Source organism: Schistosoma mansoni, chromosome 1 (genome assembly GCF_000237925.1).
Source record: "Schistosoma mansoni strain Puerto Rico chromosome 1, complete genome".
NCBI classification, from domain to species: domain Eukaryota; kingdom Metazoa; phylum Platyhelminthes; class Trematoda; order Strigeidida; family Schistosomatidae; genus Schistosoma; species Schistosoma mansoni.
In genome coordinates this window covers 39,565,138-39,590,930 of record NC_031495.1, presented here as the reverse complement: position 1 = coordinate 39,590,930, position 25,793 = coordinate 39,565,138, and the positions used below count along the sequence as shown (strand labels likewise).

Below are 25,793 nucleotides of genomic sequence, written 5' to 3'. Positions count from 1 at the left end.
TGTTCTACCATACTTGATCGATAGCAGTCATTTAATAAATAGAAATAGGCCATTTAAAGTTATTTATCGTATTCCTACTAGTTTTCCTTATGTGGTTTGATCTTGTCTCTTACACATAGCAGAAGCTATGAGAATTCAAGCTAACAATCCAAGTCTTAGTATTCATAAGAAATTGTAACATATTTATCTCTTCCTTGACCAAATAAGCCTTAATAAGATTTATTTATTATCTCCTATACTCGTTTATTTTCCTTCACCTCATCCAACCCTTTTTTCCAAATACACACTTCATTGTTCAATTATCTGAACACTTCTCATTACGTGAATGTTATTTCAGCATCTATATTTTTTCAAGCCATTGTCCTATTTCCCACTATGAAACATGGATTCGAGCGTTTTTTATTCTTATCACAACTAGTACACCTGTCATCACACTATCAATTTGCACTCTTTACTTATTATGTTTATTTACGTAATCTATTACACTGTTATCATTGACTCATAAACTGCCTTGATTGGTTTAATAATTCCGTATATGCATATGAACATTAAGGTATATTGGGGTAAAGCCTTATGAGGATCTAATTGAAAACAATATTGTTCGTTTATATATATTGTTCTAAATCACAATATGGGAATTTTTAAAATTATACAGATCACCACAAAGTCAAGTAATGTAAAAACATGTAAAATCGAAAGATATCTTGCTATTATTATACAATGATGAAAAACTAATAAACTGAGAGTTAAAGTAATCAGGATTTATCAGATATGGCTTTAACTCATTAACATTTAAGTTTACGAGAAAGTAGTTGGCGGTCAGAGATATATGAAAAGAATCACAGTTCAGTAACTTTAAAAGGACTGTTAAACGGCGGGATCTTACGCCATGAATTAAGCGGATTTTTGTTGACGAGAACGATACAGCTGACGCGCATGGTTTAAAAGAGCCTCACGACGTTCAGTAAGGCTTAATTGACGTAAACTAGAGTTCGGTAGGAACTGTGGGGCAGCAACTGCGAACCTGCTGGGAGACATAACAGACATGGTGTGATCGACCTGATTACTGCCTCGTTGAGTATCCGAATCATTTGAATTTTCCAAAAGGTAGTCAATAGCTGATTCAACGTCACCTTGAGTATTCACTAAACAAAAAATGTACCAATCGCGGATATAATATTCAAATTGGATTAAAAAACGTTACGTGCATTGAATCCTTATTTTTATCATACGAAAATATTGGACTAGCTTAAAATCCATTGACATATGACAAATTTTCTTCCGCATCAGAATAAATCGTTCAGCAGTCGAAATGTGTAGATTGTATTACGTCAGGATAAATTACCATATTCCTACTCTAACATCAGTAGGATTTCACTTTTGTAATGAAAATCTGAATCACCAGCTACTTATAATGAAGTACGTTGAGTAAGTATCCTATCCTCTAGGACATCATAATCAGTACTGTGGTTGGTTTCCCTGGTATTTCTCAGCATAAAATTGTAAGTGTTAAATATTTTCAAATGTGACTAAAACTCCCTCAAAAACCTACGAGACTGACAATTGTGACAATAATTGGCACTTACAATGTTTGCGTAATAGCTTTAAAACCTCGATGTGATCTTTTTCGATAGGCTTTTTAAATTCTGAATTTCTGAGATTAACAGTGAAACTTTAGTAAGTAAGCTACGAAATATCCTAAGAGCCCATACACCTTCTTTGTTCAATAGTTAACTCAGTTTCGCAGAAGAAATGAAACAATTCTGCGTGCCTTATGAAGAATGCAATATACTGAGTTCAAAAACTTATCTACAGGTAATCATATTTGGGAAGTAAATTTTCGGCCATTGTCCAATAATTTGGTATTTGGTATAAACAACATATTGTTATTGGGTCTCAGTAGGGATTTATCTATTTTCATATCGGACACTGCTAACAGTTATCTTACAAGTGTCTCAAAAAAATACTACCAGTGTTTAACTGTACCAAAACGAGTGTGTCAAATCGTGTACGTATGGATAGTTGCTTTACATATTAAAAGCCTGGTCCATCTTAAACCGGTGGCTGGGTATTATATACACCAAGAATTAGATTACAAGCAGAAATCCAGTTTTTACCTAACTAAAAACAGTGTTACACCAGGTATGAAACCTTACCAAGAGCTTCACGGATCCGAGACGCTGGTATGTCACGAAGTATTTCACTGACTCGAGGTACTAGATGTTCGAAAGAGAAACACGAGTAGGTTTCGGAGGCTTCGTGATTAGGCTGAGTACAGTGGCGAAGACGAATTCCATCGGACTCGAGTATGTTCGAAATTAAAGAATCGCTTGACGAACTCGTAGAATGCTTTCTAGACAAAGGGGAACTGGGTGGCGTTGCAGATAAACTAGACATAGTACAAGATCGTGCATTAGGGAGAGAAAGCGAAGCAATCGGTGATTCCGTTCCAGTGTACTAGAAATAAAAAGTAATTTAGGGAACAACTATCTCATAGGGAAATAATTTGATAAAACAAAAATAATTGTATCCGGAAAGAGATTTTGAACCAGAACTAATGTGATAGTTCAGATTAACAAATTAGGATAAACAGCTTGGAAAGTTGCGTAATACGTTTTAGAATGTCAATAAGTCTTGCAAATTAATGATAATTTATCAAAGACATAACTTAGTTGTTAGTACTAACTTAAACTTCGTATTTCGGATCATTTCTGTAAGGCTGTTTAATTACTTTGAACTGGTGCACTACGGGCTTGAATCTATTTTCATGTAACGGGACCTCAAATAGAAAAAAATGCGATGACAACTTACAAAACACACTTATCATTATTCTATTGTAGATGTTTTTGTTCAAAGCTAAACAATCTGTAAGACGACATGCTTTTTAATTTTATTCGGTTGCTGAAAATGATCTCAAAGTATAAGCCACGCCAGCTAGATGTTTTAGTAGAGAGCATCTATTTAGACACACTATCTTAGTTTTCAACGATAAATCACTAGACTTACGGAAAATATACACGTTCGTATACTGTTATGTAGTCACCCTTGTTGTATGAGGATCACTGACATCTGACTGCTAAAACATTAGGACTATCACACGCAACTTATTCGTTTCATTAGGACACAGAACTGCTAAATGACCAACAGTGCAACTGCTCCGCATATTTTTAACCGCATACTTGTTTTGCTGGCATATATGCGAACCAAACACTGCTTACTATATCCTAGATAGATAAATACATCTTTCAGAAAAAAAGTATTTCAACTAGTTAATGAATACAGAAATATACTGCATAGAATGATTACAACGTTAAAATGTTTGTCACATGAAAAAAAACCTAAATAGTTCTAAAGGCATATGTAATTCGTGTCTGTCTACTAAGTGACGTAACAGGAGGTATAAAAGATTAGTGTGTGCACTTGTAAGTCCGAATGTTTATGACTACAACTAGACTTATACGTAATAAATTATCAATCATTACAGGAGATAAACTCTTGCTATTAACTGTGCAAAATATGTACACTAAAAACCTGAAATTATCTTAACACTCACATCTGCCAGATGTTCAGCATTTATTGGGCTGAGTGTAGCTCCGAGGGAGGAAGCAATAGCGGAACGAACCCTTTCACAGAAATCCTCATCTGTTTCATTAGACATCCGACTAATCGGAGTTAAATATTTGACATGATAATATGTAAAAGGAGTGAAGAACTGCCACAAAAGCTCCATAAACCAAAAAACAGGATGAACCACCTACAAGAAATTTATGCATTAGTATAAATGAAGCATAGCATGTTTGAATACTAACGAGCAATATTTTAAAATCTGTTTTGTAGATGTAAGGTTCTTTGTAAAAGAAACAACACAAAGGCCAAATAGCCGAACTTACCTAGGAAAAACGATATAGATGATAATAAACCAAACAGGTACGAACAATAACTCAGTGGTAAAGTATGATAGATTATTGGGCATACGAAATATAGTTCTACAATGAAGTGAATATGCCACTTATAACTCAGAGAATCAATGCATTGTTTAAGTCAAGAAAGCCTTGTAAGAATGTCTCCATAATTGCTTTCACTATGTTTTGCTCTTTATGGATGAAGATTTTTGATATCTATATACTAAGATGATAATTCATAAAAACGGATACTTTTTTATTTCAATCGCTTGTGCCTACTATTACAAATCAAAAATCCATAAGACCTAAATAGTCAGCTAGTTCAATAGTATATATATATATATATATATATATATATATATATATATGCGCCATATATTAGCTGACCACATTTATATGGTGACTTTAATCCAGAAAAATGTAAATGAAGTGTCAGTTTGCTTAACGAATAAACATTACTAGTCTAGCGTTGTGTAAAGAGTTTAGCCCAAAGTTCTTAGAGAAATTACCCGTCTAGTAACAAGTCTAAGTAAGTAGCTGCACAGACTAAAATGACGTGTACATGGAGTTTTATTAATACTAACTTTCAAAGCAGGAGGAAATGTAGTACTTTAATGCTTTATTCAACCATATAAACAAAAAACGGTCACCAAACATCCTTGTTTACGAAGTTAAGTCACTCATGAAAAAAATCAAATTATGCAAAACCTGATGAGTAAGCAGATAATATAGCCCTGACTCCTCCTTACTTGGTATACAAGAAGTGCACAATGTAATTAATACGTAATACGAAAAATATTGTATAACAAGTGTTAAAAACTGATACGGCACTGAAAAAGTAACGGGCTAAGTGCTTCTGAAAAAATTATGCAAGTGAAGTAAAAGTATAATACTTTCCAGTATAGACGTGATTTGAGAAACTATATCTTCTTATGAATGCATGTTCACCCAACACCATTGTCTTTAACTTTTAAACTTGTTTTCATTCGCAAACATTAATTTGATTTATTACATTATTTGAGAACTAATTTATCGTAATAAGGCCATTCACAATCCGCTGACTTATAAATCAAAATTTTAATCATCACGTCTTAAGCCACAAATATCACATAATCATGAATGACCGTGAGTTGAAAGTTATTCGGAACAATTGACGGAATGACGAATATAACCAATTGGAAATAGTTGACTTACTAATTTAATAGGAAAGATTCGATGAACCTTAAGTGCCACCTAAAGAAAATATTAGGTATCATAAATGTTGTCACTCACAGGTTGCACTTTATCCACCGAACCAAACATCTTGTAATCAAACTTGAAAAGGCAATCGGATAAACCAGACGGTGCTTTTTCGGGAAGTAGGTGGACAGGTTGATGATTGTCTAGAAAATACTTAGCATAATAAGGACTCACCTCGTGCACACCGAAGAACGAATTCAGGGACAGAACGAGTCTTTTCTTTGCTATGTGGAATTGACTTCCAATGGAAGACATGTGTGTTCGGCTGTTGATTATTAATAATTAAAAAATCAGTCCTCATTTCATGCATACTTTAAGTATGGATGGGTTCATAAGTTCCAAAAAACACACTAACGGATGAAAGGACATCTTACAAGGTGGAATTTCAAACAAAGATTTTAGTGTTTGTCAGAGTTAAATATCAACACATAACTGACAAAAGTTAATTATGCAGATGCCAACTTACAAGTTTATTTACAAACTAAAAGATCTAGAGTACGATTATTATATATGCTGTGTCGGCCTACACAACTCATGAAATTAATGCATACTTCCAAAGCAAATTGGAGAACACTGAGCAATTGTATGTAGGAGACCGATTCAGCTTGGCACTTACCTAGCTAGTTAAATTAATGGCTAGAAATGTGAGGCATTTAACAAATGTCTTGTTTTAGTCTTTTGAATGCTATTATGTTTTTAAAGACTATAGATACAGAATGAGACGGCTTTTTTGTTTGAACTTGATTCTTCCTATGTTTTGCAGCACAAAAGCCTACCATGTAGATTAACCACAACGAAATTAAATAGAAATGAGGATAGTGAACAACTCTAAGAAAATGGAGTCCACAGTTTTGATGACAGATCACCAGAAGTTTTAATTTGATCAACAGAGTTCGAGTAGACCTTCTGTAAGTTTTATGAACTTCTGCGGTAGGTTTTTCATAATGTAACTTCACAGCAACGCCCGGTCAACTAAGTTGAACACACCTTTGAGACCACAAAATGCAATTATTACCAGGCGTTGGTGAGTATGACTTAGTCAGGTGCTACCTTTGAACCGATTTCCGTTGATGGTTGGGATTAAACTTATCTAATCTAATTTTTGCCCCCAAATCCCCTGGTACGGCCGAGAGTCCACTCTCTCTCGAAATGCTCTCACATGGCCACGCGTATATAGCCTCTACCAGGGAAGTCCTACTCACTGCCTTCTCGTGGCGGGGGTGTTGTTCACGAAAGTGAGGGGACGAAAAGCGAATGTCCGGCGCTTTAACCGGGTCAGTGGACACGGAAAGTCCACCTAAGGGAGTTGGAAAACCCTGATTCCTAACCAATGGTGCACATGGACTACAGCATCCTGAGGGAACAAATGGAGTATGAACCTATTGTTGGTCACCGGCTACTATGGGACTGCATCTCCTCACGATGCTCCACTGCCTTGTGGGTTAGACTTCTAGGTCAAAGGCTCCGGGTGTGGGCCCCTAAGAAAACCACCTGCTTCAGTTTGGGCACCTGGGCAGTATCACAGCCCTCACACAAGTCTCATTCGATTTGTGTGGCGCATATGTATCTGGTGCTTCCTTGTACCAATATTTATGTGTTTAAATAAATAAATCTAATAGTTATGTTAAGACCTGTACATGTTACAAATGTGATAAGATAGAAAAACTTACTGTAATACAATCCTCGGATAGACACAGCACCAAATGGTCAAACAGAGTAACGTAATTAGATACGAAAGGCATACATGTGTTTCGATCGGTACGAAGATCTGAGTCGATATATACGACGAAACCCAGGACAGTGCACATAGAGCGCAACACAAATCTGGTTATAGAATAGTTCAGTGCCAATATAACTAACCTTCGAAGGTATTCGAACTGAGATAGCACCCATGAGGCTAGGAAGGCGTGCATAAATATTACCAGACGCAAAATCACAATTACTACCCCTAAAGGAGTATATGGGAGTACAAAAAGACCATATGGGAAGACGATTCTAACAAGTTAGGACAACAGGTTTCCAGTTACCTCATTTTAATGTGACTCAGTTTAGTCCCTATTCGGTAAGAACAGGATGAAATAGATAAGCAAACGGAACACCTTTTACGACCATATACAGTATGTACTGGAAACTTACCGTTATCCTGAGTAATCAACAGATGTATTCAGTATTTTTCACTAGGTGTAGCAATCTGCGAATTTTCAAACCCTAATAATACGCTTTTATGTCTAAATGAATCAGGACGCATTACCCACTACGCACAACCGTAGTGACCTAGAGAATACGAGGATGACTCCCGCAACAACAATCCAATTTCCAATTTTTCTTTATAAATTGATTGCTTGTGCTGTTTTATCACTTTAAGCTGAACTCCTAGTATTGGACAACAACTCAACATCATTAGCAGTTAGTTGCTATAATATTACTGAATACTTTAGGAAGCTGATATTTTTCAAGGCCAGCAGGTTAGTCTCACAGTAACAAGATTCCTGGAGCTAGAAATCTTCACATTATAAAGAGCCTTTCGGTTTTCCATATTTTTGAGTATGATTCCATTAAAAAGTTTCATGAAAGTCAAAATGTGAGGGAAACAATGAATGGATAGGTAGGAGAAAAAAAGGAAAAGTTCGCAGTTAATGAATAGGTACAACAATGGAGGGGTTTGTATCCAAAATCTGAGGATTGTGTTCGTAAGGGTCCGGACAGAAAAACGCTGCAGAAGTACGACGTAACCACACTGAGCCAAGAAACAAGAAGCGACCATAACAACCAGTTTCGACGCTATACATATGCCAGACATATTCGGAGTCAGAACATCGACTGAGTGTGTTGACTAGAGTGTGGGTGATCGGGCCAGCTTTCGCCAAGATTGACTGATTTCGATTAGGCCAACAGGGCCATCGTAGGAGGCCAGGGCTCAGAATAAAATAAATCAAAGAAAAAGAGAAAAGTACAGCATGCATGTGGTACAGGGATAGAGTCCTATACCGTATCCGTTGTTGATTGAGTGGTTAGTCATTTAAGCGTACGGGGAGGAGTACTGGGCGATCGGAAAGTGAGACGGTAGTCTCGTTCGTACCTCGTGAGACCGCGATCTCATTCATCTCCAAAGGCGGCGTAGTCTGCTGATCTGGACGTGAGAATAAAGTCTCGTCCGTAGATGGTGCAGATGACACGTGCTGTTGACAGGAACGTGAGAATGAGGTCTCTGACGTACCTAGTGTGGAGTCCGAAGTAGATGTAGGGACCCCGCCAGCAAGTTTGATGAGTCTAGTCTTCGGTCTCAACTTATCAGGGCACTGTCATCGACGTGTGCTGGGTTGAGAAGATCAATGCTGAATATCTCGACGCGGCCGTGTCGATCAACCTTGAAGGTCTTTTCATGACAAGAAATCACGTGAAAATGTTCTTCGTAAGGCTGTTGCAAAGGTTCGCGTACCGAATCTACTCGTGTGAAATCAAGTGAACAAATAGATAACTCTCGGGGGAGCGCAACCTGTCGATGATGTTTACGAGTTGACACCAGAGACAGTGTTTGCATAAACTCAGAAAATCGTTGGACGTAGTCTGACTTACCAAGATTGTTACTGCTCCGTGGTCTGGAAAATTCCCCAGGCGGATGCAGTGTCATGCCATATACAAGTTCAGCGGCGGAACTTTGAGTATCTGCCTCTAAGCTCGTTCTGGTACGTAGGAGGACGAGCGGTAAGGTTTCGTACCAATTGTTGTTTTCGTGTGCTCAAAGAACACTTTAAAGTTGACTATGAAACCGTTCAACTAAACCGCTTGATTGTGGGTGGTAGGTGGTAGTGCGTATGTGTTCCGAAACCAAGCAGCCAACTCAGCGACGAGAATAATTCGGACTCAAATTGTTTTCCTTGGTCAGTCATGAAAGTCTGGGGACAACCATACAGCGCTGTCCACCGTTCTACGAAGCGGTGAGCAACTGTTTCCACCGTAATAGACGAGATAGGAACAGTCTCGGGCTCAGCCTATAAACTACGTAACAACTCATATACACTATTTGCCGTACAACAGCATAAATGAATGCGTTGTGAGTTTTCTACAGTGCGGTACAGTACGGAACAGGTTGCCAATACCTATCCGTAACTGTGACACATTTACCAAATTCAAAAGGCTAATAATCTTGTTACTAGACTCTAAAGAGTTTCATCAACTATTCCTTGAACTCCCACCCACCAATAAGACACTTTATTACAGACCGCCAAACGTCTAGATGGAGCGAGAATACAACGAACCCCATTGTTATTTATATGAATATAAACAAATTACGGAACACATGCTTTATCCCCTGCACCTATTCATTGATTATTAATAATGGCTTTCTGCTCCTCACCCTCACTATCAGGTTCCAAATCTCTCTAATGATCAAAGATTTTTTCTTCTTCCCAAATGTCATATCTTTTTTTTCCTGTTACAAGAAGACAGATAATTCACTGATCCTATGGATGCCGACAAAATAAAGCTGATCAAAAGAAGCTCAAAATACCCTAAACTATTGTGAGTTGTTCAATGTTTTACTTTTCTTATCCTGAAAATTTTACAATCTTCTACTCCTTCATATCCTTTGATCTACTTTCAGTTTTTGCCATGTCTTGATCACATATAATCTGATCTGTCTCTTATAGCTTATACCATTAGTTATCTTCATAGCAGTATGATATAATAAATGGACGTCTAGCCCATAATACAAATGCTTTATTCATCTGATTTGCTTGTAACATGGAACTAGTAGAGAGAGTGTGTTTCAACAACGAGCTTCGATTGGAGCAATATTCATACTTACCACAAACGTAAGAGAGCCCAACATCACAAAAGGATGGAGGGTGGCGTTCCTGACCAGCAACATGATGGTGGGGAGATAACCTCAACCCACCCGTGTTTGTAGGGCACAACATGTTGAATTACGGCTCCTCATGTCAAGTGGTATATCACGAACCAACGGTATTGATGCTGATTTATTTATGCAAAATACGGCGCGGTCTAAAAGTCATGCCACTGGTTCTCGCTCAGATGTTACGTGTTGTCGAGGATTTTCGATATCATTATTTATCAGCTAATAAGTGAATTTTTTCCGTCACACGTCAATTTCGGTAATAATTGTGCTTGTTAAATAGCGTTTATTCCAGTCTACTAGTAGTTTGACGGATTTGTTGCCCACAATCTGGATGAATGTTTAGTAAGCCTATTTCGGTTATTTGTAACAATACAAACTCAGGAAAGTGAAATCCACCAGTTATCACGTCAAAAATAGACTAAAATCAGAGTTTCAAGCAAAAATGAGCTGTAAAATTATTTACATAGGGCTCACCTCCTTAATCATGGTGGTGATGAACATGGGTGTTGGCAGTTGTTGATATGTATGTAGGTTGAAACAATGGAGCGTTAAACTATTTATGAATATTATATAACTTGCCAATATACAGTCGTAAACAGTCTTATTTATTATAAGCATTATCGTTTCCGACTGAAGTGTTAAATTACTATGTAAGGTATCTCAAAAGAAAAATTATATGAGTAACAATTGACGTTGATAGCCTTTTCCGCTCGCTTTCTGAACATGAACACAATACTGTAAGTGCCACATGAATTAGCCAAATATTCTTCACAAGTTAAGCGATGCGTGGCTGTTTTGAGCGTAGTAACTAAATCATGTCGTGGTTAATACTAGTTTATGATGTGTCTGTTATAGGGTTAACAAATAAATCTCTGTCAACAGAATCCGAAATCATTGACCAAATCATAAACAAAGTTTTAATGCAGATTGACGAGTAATATCTAAATTGTACTTACCAGTTATTTCATCATTGTATGTAAACAGTGAATTGCTAATAGTACAATGAACGTTGTAAGTGGATTTTTCTCAAATTTCATATTACTAATCAAAGTTTTTGAATCCGTTTATCTAGTGCCTGTAGTTTGTTTGTTAACACCAAATAACGAGATGAAATTCTAGGAGGGTTAGAAAATGAAGAGTACCGTCTAAATCAAGTAATAATAATATATTTCTGCAAGGCCATGTACACGCCATTTTTACAGGCATGATCTGCAAGTTACAACATATACTGGTTCACAGTATGCATCCCTCAGAGCAAGATTCTGAAGAGAAAGAAAAGAAACCGAGGAGCAGCAAGGCATTTGGATATGAACGATAACCAATGCTTAACATTTAGTATTGGAACAGACGGAGGCATGATAAATTATCAGATTAAATTGATACTAGCTCATGTTGCCAGAGTGAAATGTGATCAGGGGCTCCAGATGAGAGGACGCAGTAATAAGGAACAATGAGTTGTGATATTTATCAAGGTGGAGTAGGTTCGAATGAAAGAAGGGAAGTCAAGATTGGAATGAGGAAGACTGTTTATCAGAACAGAAAGTGCATATAGAGAGTAGAGTGTTGAATAAAATAACAACCATATCCTTTACAGTCTGTTTTTTCATCCTTCGATGCCTGCCACACAGTTTTCATGTAAAAGTCCGAGTTAGCATGTTACAGGTTGTCTCAGCGGAATAGTTAATCCAGCACAAAAATTAGAAACATGAGTCTGAATGGTGATTGTAGGAGAATAACCTCAATATCACAGATTGATCCATAAAGAGCCTGATGTAAACAAAATGTTCTGCCCCACAAACACAGGTGGATTGAAGTCATCGCCCTCACCATCAATGCTTGCTGGTCAGTAACTCCACCCTCCCTCCTTTGTAAGACACATAGGTAAATATTGTCAGCTGCTATTTCATTTACCTATTGAATTTGATACTGATAACGAAGTTTAATAGTTTGTTTCACGATTGATTTGTTATTTTTCAGAATGGCATGAATCTGAGAAAATCCTCATACGTTTTCTGGTATGCAATCTATGGCTTCTGTTAACTAAGTGAAAGTCTCAAACCTTTCTAATAATCACGTTCATGCCGTTGGAAAACTTGGCGAATTTCTGAATATGGAAGATTACGTAGGGAAACAATTTACAAGCTGGCGATAACTGTGTTTTATATTGACTACTGCCACGTTTATTCATCTGATGAATTATCTAAATATAAATATAATAACTGTACAGTATTTCGCACCATAAATCTTGTTAGTATGTTTGATTATGCTCTAGTTCGGTACTAATACTAATTTGGTGATAGGCTTGATCCGAAAACGGTAGATTTGTCATGTGATTGCCTAATCTGTAAGATCTTGCGTGGAAGTTGCATCACTATCTACACTGACTCATCGTATCATGACAATCAACCATGATACTTAGTACCACTGAAGAACATGTTTGTGCTAGGGGTAGAATAATATATCTAATGTCAATAATAATACTTTACACATAATGAGCACATCTGCAAGGCTGAGGCATGACATCCGATTGAATGAATATCTCCACGTCTACCACTGTGGACCTTATCCAAGTGTTTCATATCAAATATACATCTTTTCAGTCACTATATTCTTGGCTTCGAAGTCCATGTGGTTAGGAAACAATGCCACTGCAAGCATTTATCCGAATATACTGTCATAATGAAGAAACTTATGTATACATTTCAACATTCTAGCGAAATGTCTAGACTGGTGCAGTACTACAAGTTTTCTCAATGAAACGAGTGCTTATAAAGCAAACACCCAGTAGTTTTTGAATTTCCACAAACAGTTACCCGTTAAGATTATCGGTATATCTCTCCATGAAACTACGAAGACAAAAATAAAAACTGGGCAAAAGTTTATTGATGCATCATTACTACCGGTACAGAAACAGCAACATTTGATGCGGAAAAATCAGTTTACAGGTTGGACATAGGGATGAGTTAAAAATACTACTACAAAGAACTACTTATAGAAAACAGTTACTATCACACTTTGCCCACACTTTGTCGTATTCTGACCCATATTTTCTATCGTAAGGAATGCTACACAAGGACAAGGGTTAGAGAATTTACAGCCTTACCTACTTATTGATAACTCTTAAGTAAAAATGGACTTCGTTGTATCTATAAATCCTGTTTACTTAGTCTGGGTAGTGAAATTATTAATATTATGAGAGGTGTGAGTGTTGTCTATCTTCCATCGACTGCAATGTCGAAGAATATGATGAACTATACTGATTATATTTTGCAATTGATCGAGCTTACGTGAAAAAGCTCATCTTCTTATGTTTGTAATATAAATTGCCCAAATATTACGTATTGCGATAGGACTACACGAAATTCTACCGATTGACCAAATTCAGATATCCTAGTACGACCCCAATACTGTTCCCCAACTCCAATAAATCAGAACACAGCCGTCAAATGAGAATTGTTTATGGGGTCAGCAGCAGAACAAAAATGATTTACAGACAAGGCATATTTATACAGTTAAGATGACTATGAACAGTAACCAATGGAAAGGAAGGACACGTAAAGGTTATAATTAGGACAACTCAAAATTGACCAATAGGAAAACGACACGTGAAAGTCATAGTTAGGACAACTGTAATTAATGACCAATAGAAAATAAAATGCAAAATATGTGAAGAGTCTGAAAACATACGACTTTACTTTCGAGATAATTTTGGGATATTCCTGTGAATATCCTAACAGTTTGCCAGTAGCAAATGACGGCAACGACACCGGCTTGTCACAACTTATCCACAATCCAGGTTACATCTGTTCGCGCTTGTTTTGCTTCCAGAAACGGAACAGGACACTGTCAACCAACATTATTCCCAAACTTTACCCAAACCGGACAAAATTTTCCCCCACGTTGTGAGATTGAGAAGTTACGAGGTAACAATCGGTCAAACGTGCCCACTACAAGACAGAGAGCCAAATCAGTGTTCCTCTCAATGATCTTTTGGTTTAAGTGCAGCGAAAGACGACCTACATATGAGAAAGCCTCATATTCATGCAACCGAACGGACACTCAACAAACCCTCAGCAATTGAAATACGGAATGACTGCTTCCTGACAGGAAGTTTGAGGTCGTTGAAACAGAACGGCGGATGCATTTAAAGGGTCTGACTTTTTACCGTGCCGCAAAATGCCTTTATAAATCGTGTTTAAAACCCTGAATTGGTTTCACTTCCTGCTGAGTAATCCTATTACAAGCAAACCAGACAATTCGCTTAAACCGGAGCCTGCTCATTACCATATAAATTCCGAAACCAAAAAGTGGGCTCAAATAGCTTCGACAAAGAAGGGAGACAGTCACTTGTGTATCAGAATACTGTTTTCAGCACCATAATTTATAACTCTACATAATCCCATACTCTCAGCATCTTTCGGAACCATCTCCATTTATATAATTCCTTATCTACTCATACCTTGTTTACACTGATTTTCTTTAACATATTAGATTGCTCTTGCAAAATAAGTACCTCAATGACAGAAATATAGACTAAGTAGTTATACCTTAACTATTCCTTCATGGACACTGTCTGCTCTGCTTCTCGTCCTATCTTTTTCTTGCACCCTTTTTTCAGCCCCCCCTGAGATACACCAACGAAAACAGATATGGAACGGATGACTTGGTCCTTCGCCATTATTAAAGCCTCAGATATTCCAGAGAAATATAAGGTTACGGTTTCTAGAAGCCCCCAACTTCACATGGATTAATTGTGGACCATTAGTTACATATCGCAACGCAACCTTCATGAAGCGCGCCAATTGTGATATTGATAATATCTTTCTCACCAAAACCATCTACATTCACATTTTATTAAATGTCAACCCGGCTGAGTAATTTACTACTGTGAAAATTGTAACTTCTGTAACAACCGAGCCATTACCTCAGGCGCCTGTGATCTCTCTCAGGACCCACGACAACTGATTCTGAAGTAGTTAAAGAATTATCGCTCAACTATACGCCAGCACATATACAACCAAAGATTACGTCTCTGCTCGAGGATACACCACTTAACCAGGTGACACAGTAGACTGTCCGCAGTTCTTGACCAAAAGCGCTGTATCTCGTCTTCGTGGGGGTGAAGCGTCGTGAGGGGAATTCAGGAGGTTGCCAACGTCCGGAGATGTTCTGTTACATAACGGCGCATATGGCAAAATCTGATGCATCAACCGCTACGCTTAGCGATGCTGATGGGTCAGGATGCGCGAGAAGTGCGGCTTGAGCTAGAGTTGTCTTGATCTCCGAAAATGCAATACATGCGACATCGTTCAATTCTAATTTGCGTGGATCACAGCAAAGTAACTCAGTTAATTGTAGTAACCGATCTGCTACGTGTGTCGCAGGCATTCAGAGTCTAAAAACGTCTTTACATGTAACACCTTCATAATTGAGGGATACCAACCCAGTCTAATCAGAAGACAGAAATAAAGGAGTTCGAAGTTATACTTGGAAAGCCATAGGTGCATCGAGAAGCATTTGGTCTAAGCTGGTTAACAGTTGTAAGAGATGCGCAGCACGACGAATCCATTCGTAATCTGGTGCGGATGTGTGTCCGAGCGCCTTCAGATAAATGTGTCCATTACAATTAATGAGGCCAGTATCGATTGTCGGCAACCTACAGAACTATTTATTATGGGGATTCATTTACTGCTACACATAGTTCTTGAATGTTCGTCCGCTTCGATTCATTGGTACGTATTGGGGAGGTTATTTCTAACGTTTATCGTTTGTTTTCGGAATACGCTTTTATACAAACAGACAAAATTCATGAACTATCGTTCAGTTTGGTTTTCCAAACAGTCCAACAGTGAGATAACTAAGTGAAAATGATGAGATACTGCTTTCCGAAGAAGTACTCTTTATAAGTGTTTAAAGGTTTATATCTTATTATAATTAAATTTCCATCCAAACTGATATTTGACTCTTTTGCATTGATTATTGTTTCCATTGTTTGTCACAATGCTTGTCGTGCGCACATTAAATGCTCATATCAGATATCGCTATACTAAAGAATTCTTCGAATAGCCCATATATACCTCATGAATCAACATGTCTACTCGTTTTGTTTAGTAAAAATTACATCAGATACATGCTAAGAAATGGCTTTATACATGGTTTATTTTTCCTGTTTTTCCACTAGGCAGCTCAGTCTACCGAAGTTTATTTGAAGATCCCCTCATTCATTATCTTCTAAAAAATTGATACGGCCTTCGTTGTAGTATTTTAAGTTGAATTAGAGGCCTCGTATTTCCTGATTAACATGTCGTTATTCTGGTCCACGATGACAAAAATATAAAGATGTAAGTCTACTTGATTACATTCAATATTTTGACACAGCATTTTGTTAAGGCTAGTACATGAGGAACAGTTGGATGATTCAGATCACACCCACATTCGAGGTTTTCGCTGATTTTTATATTGCTTATTAAGTCTCTATTACTGACAATGTTCAAAAACTGAAATGTAGCTCTCACCAAACTTCTTCTTTGCTTTCACTTTCCAGCGTAACTATTATGCATTTTAGCAGCTCACTCTTTAGTTTACCAAAGTTATTTCTTAGTCTCTGTTATATTAATGATCTCGTTTGAGTATGTTGAGTCGTTAAAATAGTTGACCGACTGTTGTTTGAAATGAAGTTATTTTTTAATATGATTAGCATAAACTAGCAAATTTTTGTTCTGGATCAAAAAAGAACCCTTGGACTAAAAAATGACACTTAACGTTGTTTCATAACAGTCCAAATGTTATAAATAGTACATCTGTTCATAAATGAAAGTTAAACGTTCGTTAAAGATATTGTAGTAATTCGTAGAACCTAACTTATATCATGAAAAATCTCCAGTGTTCATTTTCCGAGTTACATCTGGTCATATTCATTACCGTGGAGCACATATATATATATATAGTGATTGATAAATTCAAGTTAAGTGTCTCGATATCTTTAACGTTCGTGAGGTAAAAATGTCATGAAGTGTAGCATTTTTACAACTTTTTAAAGTTACTTTAACATGCTTTTAAAATTCTCCTTGATATTATAGGACTGATGTTAAGTACGCTATATTTTCAATCTTTGAAATGGTTGTAATTGTTAACAGAACTTGCGATTGTTCCGAATAAACAGTGAGAGCTCTAAGAAGCATAAAGAAGTTAACGCATGTTGAGGGAATTTTCTGCTTTGAATAAGAAATAAACAACTAGCCACTTTGTATCTAATACAAGTAAAGAGTGAAATTGTATAAGGTTGAACATATATGCTCCCTCTGTTGTCTAATTGTCCAACTCATAATTTGACCGCAGTAGACTTACCTACTTACTGGCGCCTGTTAACCATCCTGGACGAGCGTAGGTCACCCACCACCATTCTCCATCCAACCCTGTCCTCGGTCATCCTTCCCAATTGCCATCCATTCTTTTCATGTCTGCTTCAATTTCCCGAAGCAATGTGTTCTCTGGTCTTCCTCCTTTCCGTTTCCCCTCAACAATTGAGAGCTCACCTCGTCATGCAGTTTGGTGATTTCCTCAGTGTATGTCCCATACAATTCCAACGTGTTCTCCTACTTTCCTCTTCAGATGGGAGTTCGTTCGTTCTCTCTCACAGTAGATTGTTGCTGATGGTATCCGACCAACGAACATTGAGTATCTTGAGTCGACAACTGTTTATAAATACCTGTATCCTCTTGATGATGGTTGTGGCAGTTCTCCAAGTTTCAGCTCCATATAAATGAACTGTCTTGAAGTTCGTATTAAAGATTCTGAATTCGGTATCGGCTTGCATACAGTTGTCTTGAGTTCCATGTGTTCTTCAGTTTCAGGAATATCGCACTTGCTTTGTCAATCCTCGTCTTTACGTCTGCATCAGATTCTCCTTGTTCATCGATGATGTTGTCCAGCTATTTGAAAGTTTCCACTTTTTCCAGAGTTTCTCCATTGAGTATGATTGTGTTGGTGATCTCCGTGTTGTATTTGAGGAGGTTGCTTTTTCCCTTATGCATGATGAGGCTACTGCTATGAAGTATGCTGCTACACTGGTTATCTCGACCTGCATTTGTTTTTGTGTATGGGATGGAAGGGTTAGGTCATCTGCGAAGTCCGATTGTATCAAAGCTTATCTTATTTATTATTATTTATCATATTTATTCAGTTTTCATGTTGGATAAGTATGACTATTTGTAAACATTATGGACACTCAAATACGTTTATAATTGAATTTAAATAGATATACGGACGCTTCTTCCCTGTCTAATTAAATTTAAACCAGCATCTACTATTTAAGCAAACAGCAACCAATATCTATGTGTTGCCTACGTATTGCGCAAGAGTGAGTATCAAATGTGGTATCATTAGACAGGGTTTTCGGATTCATTATGAACTCAGTTGGCAGCATAGTGCCTATGTTTTTTGTACTATTCCGCTTATGGGCGATCTGCGTAATGACTAATTTTGGTTCAGTTTAGTGAGGCGTAACTGTTAAGAGTAAAATGTAGCTGAAGATCAAATTACTTAACCACAGAGAAACTCAAAAATTTGTTCGAATGTGTTAAAATTAGTCGAGAATCAGTTTAAATGTTAGGCACAGTATATGGAGTATTAAGCAGTGAGACATGCAGTGAGATTTTCAAAGTGGAATGATTAGAGTGTCTAAATTACACAGTCAAATGTTTCAGTCATGCCATACCTCACTTTACATTGCTTGCTGACATGTAGAGGGTTAATTCCTCCATATTTAACTCCAATAAATAAATAATATCCCATTAACTGAATATTTAAAGCAGGCTAAATCTAGTAGAACTATGGATATACTCAAGATTATTCAAACGCTCGAACGCCAGTTATAGGGATAGTTTATTGTTAAAGATTGGTTAAATCCTCAAGCGTGCAGTTAGCAAGCACACATGGAAAACAAATGTGTTTATGCATCAGTGAGTGTTAAAAATCCACATATATATATTTATGAGTGTTAATGAATTGTGGATAAATTATTGGTTGTCTTTGCTTACAACCAATGAAAGAGTAGATTAAAGATTGATGTGAAGACACGCGCTCAATCAGACTCGCACATAAATTTAAAAAGCGAATTAAATATCTAAATTACAGAGTGCACACAAATAATACAATAGTTGAATGGGCTTGCTACGGACATATAGCTAATTTCAAATTTATTTAATTGTCAAACTTTAAGGCCAAAGAACTGTTTCTCCGTCAATTGTTAATTTGAAACAGATGTAAATGAACGTAGGATATTCTTTTCAGTAAATTGTGTTAAGGTCCTGCAACCATATATTAATAATTAATAATCCAAAAAGTAGCCAGGTTTAGGGTAAAATACATCGTTTCAAATTAGAGTATGTAATGTAGGCTTGTGAGATTAAATTTCAATGCTGAGATGACTTACATGAAACTTTAATTTGGGTAAGTTTGTACGTTGAACGAAAACGCAAGAATAATAACCAGAGTGAATATGAATCAGATAAGGTAAAGGGAATAATAGTTCATTTGTAAATTCGATCAAATGTTTGGTGTAGCACCATATGGTTTATGAAATCATATGAATCCAATAAAACATAATAAAGTGGGGTGAGTGCTTAGTAAATTAATCATGTGTTTGGAGTATGATATTGACGTTACACCCATAATAATGAAGAGATACGCGAATAAAAATAACAGAGACAATGATATTTGATTGAGAAGGGTTGTGTTTGTATGAGTTAAATCAATTCATTCTATAGTTGAAATCACTATTGGTTGGCTAAGGTAATAGAAGGGGTTGAATGTACTTCTGTGCATGTAGATGTTTTTTAGCTCGAATGGATGATTCTGCCGTTTGAAGTACATTTGGTAGGACCGACTTTGGCAGTAAACTAATAATCCGGTAAATCTTTGGGAAAGATTGATTCGTACTAGCTGTATGATCAATGTACACGAAATAAGGTAGTAGTGAGCTGTTCAGTGTCCTGACTGCACATTGGCTTAGCCAATTTGGGAGGTATTCATGGGCACGAAAAAGTTAAATCATAGCGCTTCGACCAATACATATCGCTCCACAAGAGTATTTTATTTGGTAAATACAAAACGAGGTAGTCATTCTCGAGAACTAATATTTTCGTCTTTGTGTCACTTTTGGGCACACAAAAGGCATCAGTCATAGTTCTGGTATGCGGGAATAATTTTATTCTAGGAAAAGTGTTATGATGCCACTATAAAAAAGTTTGAATATTTATATGAAGCTCGGACTATCAATGAGTTGTCTGATGTTGTTAATTTAATAATAAGTTGAATACTTCACTGAAATCTGTAGCTTTTGAGAACAGATAAGTGGAATAATAGGTTGACAAAATAGTTACTTCCGTCAGTTATAAAGTGGGTCATTTAACAAAACGTCGTTAGTATCAACTACTTTGATTCCTAAAATTACTTTCAATCCGTTGTTTTTATATGTCCTACATTAGCAAGTAATATCCAAAACAAAATGTTGAGAAAACATGTTATTTGTGTGTCACTATAGAAGACTATGGTGCGTTTTCTTCTATAAATTTCTAGATTTCCAAAATTTCTTCTGGTTACAAGTGTTCCCTAGTGGGGTGTTCATTTACTTACGTTTGAAACTAGTTTTCTTTGTAGAAGCTCAAAAATTGTTTGTTGATTCTTCGTTCCTAGGTTATACTCTTCAACTTCACCTTTCAGCAACTATTTATTAAATTTATATTTAGTGATAGTAGTGGTGGCAAGAATTTAACGATGTATTTCAGCTGGTCAGACAAAAAAGACAAATTTATTGAATGGTAGGCTTTATGGCATTACGTTCAGTTATGTGGATGGAAACCATTTATACACATAGGATCAGAAACGTAATTAGTATACGAATTTCTAAGCTCAAACTGTCGATGGTTCGAGTTCGAATTTTAGCCTTATTATGGTTGTTCAGGCAACTAAACGTTTCATTTTAAAATGTAAGTAGCTTTCAGTGTGAAGATGAACAAACATTACAGATCTCATGAACTTTGAATTATACTTTATTTAGTACTTTAAAAGTATGTGATTTGATGACAAACACATGCGGGCGAAATAATTCAATGTTTGTGAAGTTTGATGGATGAATATGTAAATTCTTTTCAATATAATAGACTATAAATCGTAAATGTTCAAAAAGTGATTTTTCGTGTAATCCTTCTATTGAACAATCGAAAGGTATTTTAAAGTATGTTATTGAGTTAAGTTATATTCTAATTAACTCCATGAAAAGAGAAGAACAGCTGATTTATTCAAAATATTATAGAGAATGGTACTTTATGATGACTATTTAAGAACTGATAAAATCGGTATTTTCATTTTTCAATTATTAAAATAGATAAGAGCTTTTTCACATGTGCTTCAAATACGTTAATTTGTATCAAGTGTTCAAAACATGAATCGAATGTTTTTATTCGTCTTTCTCTAGGTTTGTAAGACGAATAAGAGCAGTTAATTCATTTAAGTTTTTATTGTACTCTACCTAGGTTATTTAGCACAAATTTTACTGAATGTAGTCATTTTGCATTACTGTGTGCAGATTATGAGGATAAACTTGAAGTTGTTGCTAAATTCACTATACTATGAATCAACAAGGACATTTTTAGTAGTGATACTAATACCAATTGAAAACTCAGGTAATTACATGAACACATCATGTTTCATAAGAAAATACATTGTAATCTTGTGAAAATAACTTTTGAATTTTATTTTTGTACACTTCTTCACCATATCACTTTATTCAAAGGCAGTTTTGTGTATTAGATGAAAATATAGGGTCTTTCTCCGGTGTTTAGAATTGATGCAGTAGTTGAGATTGTTTTGTTATTTAAAAATGGTGATTTCAAACTAAGTTTAGGTCTGTTATGATGTTTAATGATTAGAGAGCGTTAGCAGAAAAACCTGCTCGACCTAGATTTCGTTCTTGCTGAGATTAACCACTAGGACATAACCTTCAGGGAACTGACGATTGCTATGAGATTTGAATTCTCACCATCCAGCTTCAAAGTCTAGGATGTTACTATTAAAGTTTTCGGTGCTTAACTAACACTGGTTAATTCTCAGTGATCAATGAATTAAGCTATCACTCTTTTCCCGATGTGTACTTAAACGTTGATTGTCTTTGTAATAATAATGCTGAATCTTAGAACTTATGTTTACATATTATTTTGAAAGAGTATCATCTCTGAAAGTAACTAATAAAATCGAGAACGTTAGTTTTAGGAAACAAGAGTATTAAAAACTAAGCTTCGACTTATTCAACCAAAAATCTACATAATACTTTCATTCATTTTAATGACATTATATTAAATACAAGTTGTGAATGATATATACGTTACATAATAAAACTTTACTCAGTAGATGATAAATTCGCTTTTGTAGAAATACCATCATAGCGACAAAAGTAAGATCACCATTTGCCGATTTCTCATAACTACTACCAGTGTAGAAAAATGTTTAGAAATAGGACTCTTACTTTCAGCCCTGGGAACTGTTTATTTGATATCATAGAAAGTATGTTAACCTGATTTCTAGGATACAGACAGGCAAGAAGCTCATGGTATGAAGAGTCAGAAAACATGAAAGAAGCTTGTTTTGTATTCCTGATAATAATGATAAGTCTTTATGGAGTGATGATTACTTTATTTCGCTATTTCGGATGAAAAATGTTCGATATGATTCAAATTGTTTTTCTTCGAAGAAGCTAATCCCTAAAATAATAGTAGCTAGTATCCCGTATTTTTCACTGTAAGGGTTGATAATCTCAAGTTTGTAGAGATTATAAATGACCATTAAATTTATCGAAATATACCTAGTTAATCATGCTGGGAACCATCCTGTCTACTATAAGGAGAACATTCAGAAACTCAAACAAATACTCATTTAATTCATATGTATTGTTGATGTTAAGTGCTGCAATTGATCAGTCTTTTTTGACAATTTGCATCATGTGTAGATTGCCTCGATATTGACAGTAAGGTACACGCATTTCTAGGCAGAGATGGAATGTAACCAGCGGCGGAATTCAGGTACATCTGGTTGAAGAGTCCTAAATAACAAGGAACTCATGTCCTGGATTTGATTACTGGCTACTACTTATCTCTGCTTAAAATACTATTACAGTTATTTTGTATGCAACATAAAAGTGTATTTTTTATCCAACAACTTGGTTCTGTTAATTTTTAAAGTGAAGTAAGTGGACAATTCGCATCTTATTCTCTCCCAAATGAAATCATGGCGAGACTAAACTTTATGGACGACCTCTGAACGAATCTTAAATGACCTCGAGAAATATTAGCCAATCAGAAGACAGTTAGTGTACAGTAAAAATTTATTATACAAAACCAAAGAATTAAAGCGGATACACTTTTACATGAGTCAAAAACTTCTCAAGGTCAGATATAGGTTCAGAAGTTCTAAAATCATAGTGCATATGGAATAGGAACTCATCCATATGGCTCCATAGTAGTCGACCTCTGAAACCATGATAATGTCTCAAAAATTCTTTTAGCCTCGACCACACAGCTTCAATGTTGTTGGTATATTGGTATGGTTTAGGGTTTAAGGTTAGAGTTAAGGTTTAGGGCTAAGGATGGGACTATATATTATGGACGACCTTTGAGCGACGCTAGAGTGACTCTGAGAGTGTCAACATAATAACTAAGACTAAATGAGGGTTATAAACCTGTGTGAAGAATTCAAATTATGATTTACAGCTCATGGTTAAGGTTAGGAATTATACTTAGGGTTTTCATCACGAACTGACATCAGCTATAATGCCAAAACTCTATTTATACAAATGGGTAATTGAATTTCGCGCCGAAATCTTATGATCACTTCTCTTGTAGACACTGAATTATCACATCTTCTCTAAAATCCGTTGTAAACCGACCGTATGTAAGCATCAAGTACCGAACTTAGCTCCGTGACCTTGAAAACCCGCGAAAGCTTCTGATTGGCTCGTCCATAAAGTTTAGTCTCGCCAGTAGTCTTATCCTTACTAAGACTAATCAACGAGACGTATTTGCATCTCACTGAGTAATTTTGTTTCCACTGAAAACTGAGTGCACAGCTACTCACTTAAAATACTCAAAAGATTGCGAAAAATATATTTACAGGGAATATCGTGGTATCTATTTAGAGAACTGCCATGCAAACAGAGGCTGAAGGATGTAGTTTTAAAGATATCATTAATAAGAGACTTGAAAATCATCATCATCATCAAAGCTACAAACAGCATAGAATAGATGGGTAACTGGGCGTGCCGAATATGTTTAGTTCTAGAGTACTATTGAATTTCGACGTCCGGAACTCTTCTTTTTTTATACAAAAATGTTGTTTAGATAGAATATCACGTTGAATTTCTCGTTCGCACTGTACATATCATATCTGGAAAGCATCATTAAGTGAATTTTATGGTCAGTGATAGAATGATCTATTTACCAGAAACAGAAAAATATTAGTGTGGTGATGAAGTCTATTAATGTATTGTTCTTAGTAGTAAAGGTAATCCTTGTTTATCACCCAGAGTTTTAAATTCAAGAGGCAGAATCTTGCTAAAAAATAAGGATAGGAACACTGAAAACTGATATTGTATTAACCTGAACAGAATGGTGAATAGCAGAAGTTTTAAAAAGCTGACTTACTTTCTAGCAGGTTGTCTTAATCAATTGGTCTATAGTCCATCCAGTGGTAGACAAAATATCGGTTAGTTAAATGATGAAGTCCAGTCAAAATTTATTAGAATGGTTTTGCCAAATATTAAACTCCAATATTACTGAAGACGTTAGATTTAAATTTTACGTTTTCATAGAGTTCATCAACAAAACTAGACTGTTTTAAACAGATCGATGTATTGATGAGCATAATTTTTATCTGACACTTAAGTAGAAAGTGATAAGTTAGACTATTTTGATTGGTTTAATAAAGAATAACAATTTCTTCCATCACTAATTATTTCTTAATATTTAGGTTCATCTAATAGAAATCTAGTGTTTCTTCTCGGTTCACGCTTGCTTTGTTTTATCATCTCATTTGCTAGTAGGTAGGATAGTGAACAGAAGTAGAATGCGTGAGAATGTTTATTTAAGCCCTTATATATTTCTCTTCAACTTCTTACATACAAGTCGTTTGTCACGTTGAAGACCACAAACTTGGGTTTTAAAATGTAAGATTTGAATACTTTATCTTTCAATAATGTACTGCTCTAGTTAAAGTTATTAAAATTCAATTTTACCAATAATTTCGAGTATAGTTTTGGTGAATGCTGTGCTGCTTTTAGTGATACAAACATTAGTGATTCACAATGTAAATAAAAAAAGACGTAATAAAAATTATTACAATGTTATAACGAATTTCAAGTAGCAGTTAGTGTGTTTAGTTGTTTTGTATATATTTTAAATATTTTTGATCATACTTATTACTAAAATCAATTAACCTATTTTTTTTAATCATAAATGAAACAACCTAGCTTTTTGCTAAAATTAAGTTTCGAAATTGTTTTTCATCTTACTCCTGAACAGTGAGTAGTATTTAAAATCGATATTGGATTTTTGTGTGAAATAAAAAACGTTTCTCTTAGAAAAACATTACGAACTTAAAGAAACCTTTAAATGCAACATTGCTCAATTGTTTTACAGTTATGACAGAAGATTTCATCTGTTATTTCAGCAACTGTAACAGATTACTAGATGAATGTGCTTTGAGGATATTAACTTGAAACTCTCCATCATACATTATTCTTTCAT

At 35.8% G+C, this 25,793-nt stretch overlaps 1 protein-coding gene across 2 annotated transcripts; it reads right to left on the bottom strand.

Moving 5' to 3' along the window:
* Window positions 1-599: 599 nt before the first annotated feature.
* Smp_167170.1 (putative ancient ubiquitous protein) lies at window positions 600-7,426 on the bottom strand (the record flags this gene model as incomplete). Of its 2 annotated transcripts, XM_018794379.1 has the most annotated exons (10): window positions 600-1,145; window positions 2,157-2,457; window positions 3,554-3,754; window positions 5,097-5,135; window positions 5,175-5,284; window positions 5,316-5,406; window positions 6,812-6,965; window positions 7,002-7,136; window positions 7,169-7,240; window positions 7,278-7,426. In XM_018794379.1, 9 exons carry the CDS (start codon window positions 7,171-7,173, stop codon window positions 895-897), a joined length of 1,287 nt encoding a protein of 428 aa, XP_018648798.1. The 2 variants fall into 2 exon arrangements, with proteins under 2 accessions (XP_018648798.1, XP_018648797.1); XM_018794380.1 differs by lacking the exon at window positions 7,278-7,426 and having other exon boundaries at window positions 895-1,145; window positions 5,184-5,284; window positions 7,169-7,173.
* Window positions 7,427-25,793: the final 18,367 nt, after the last annotated feature.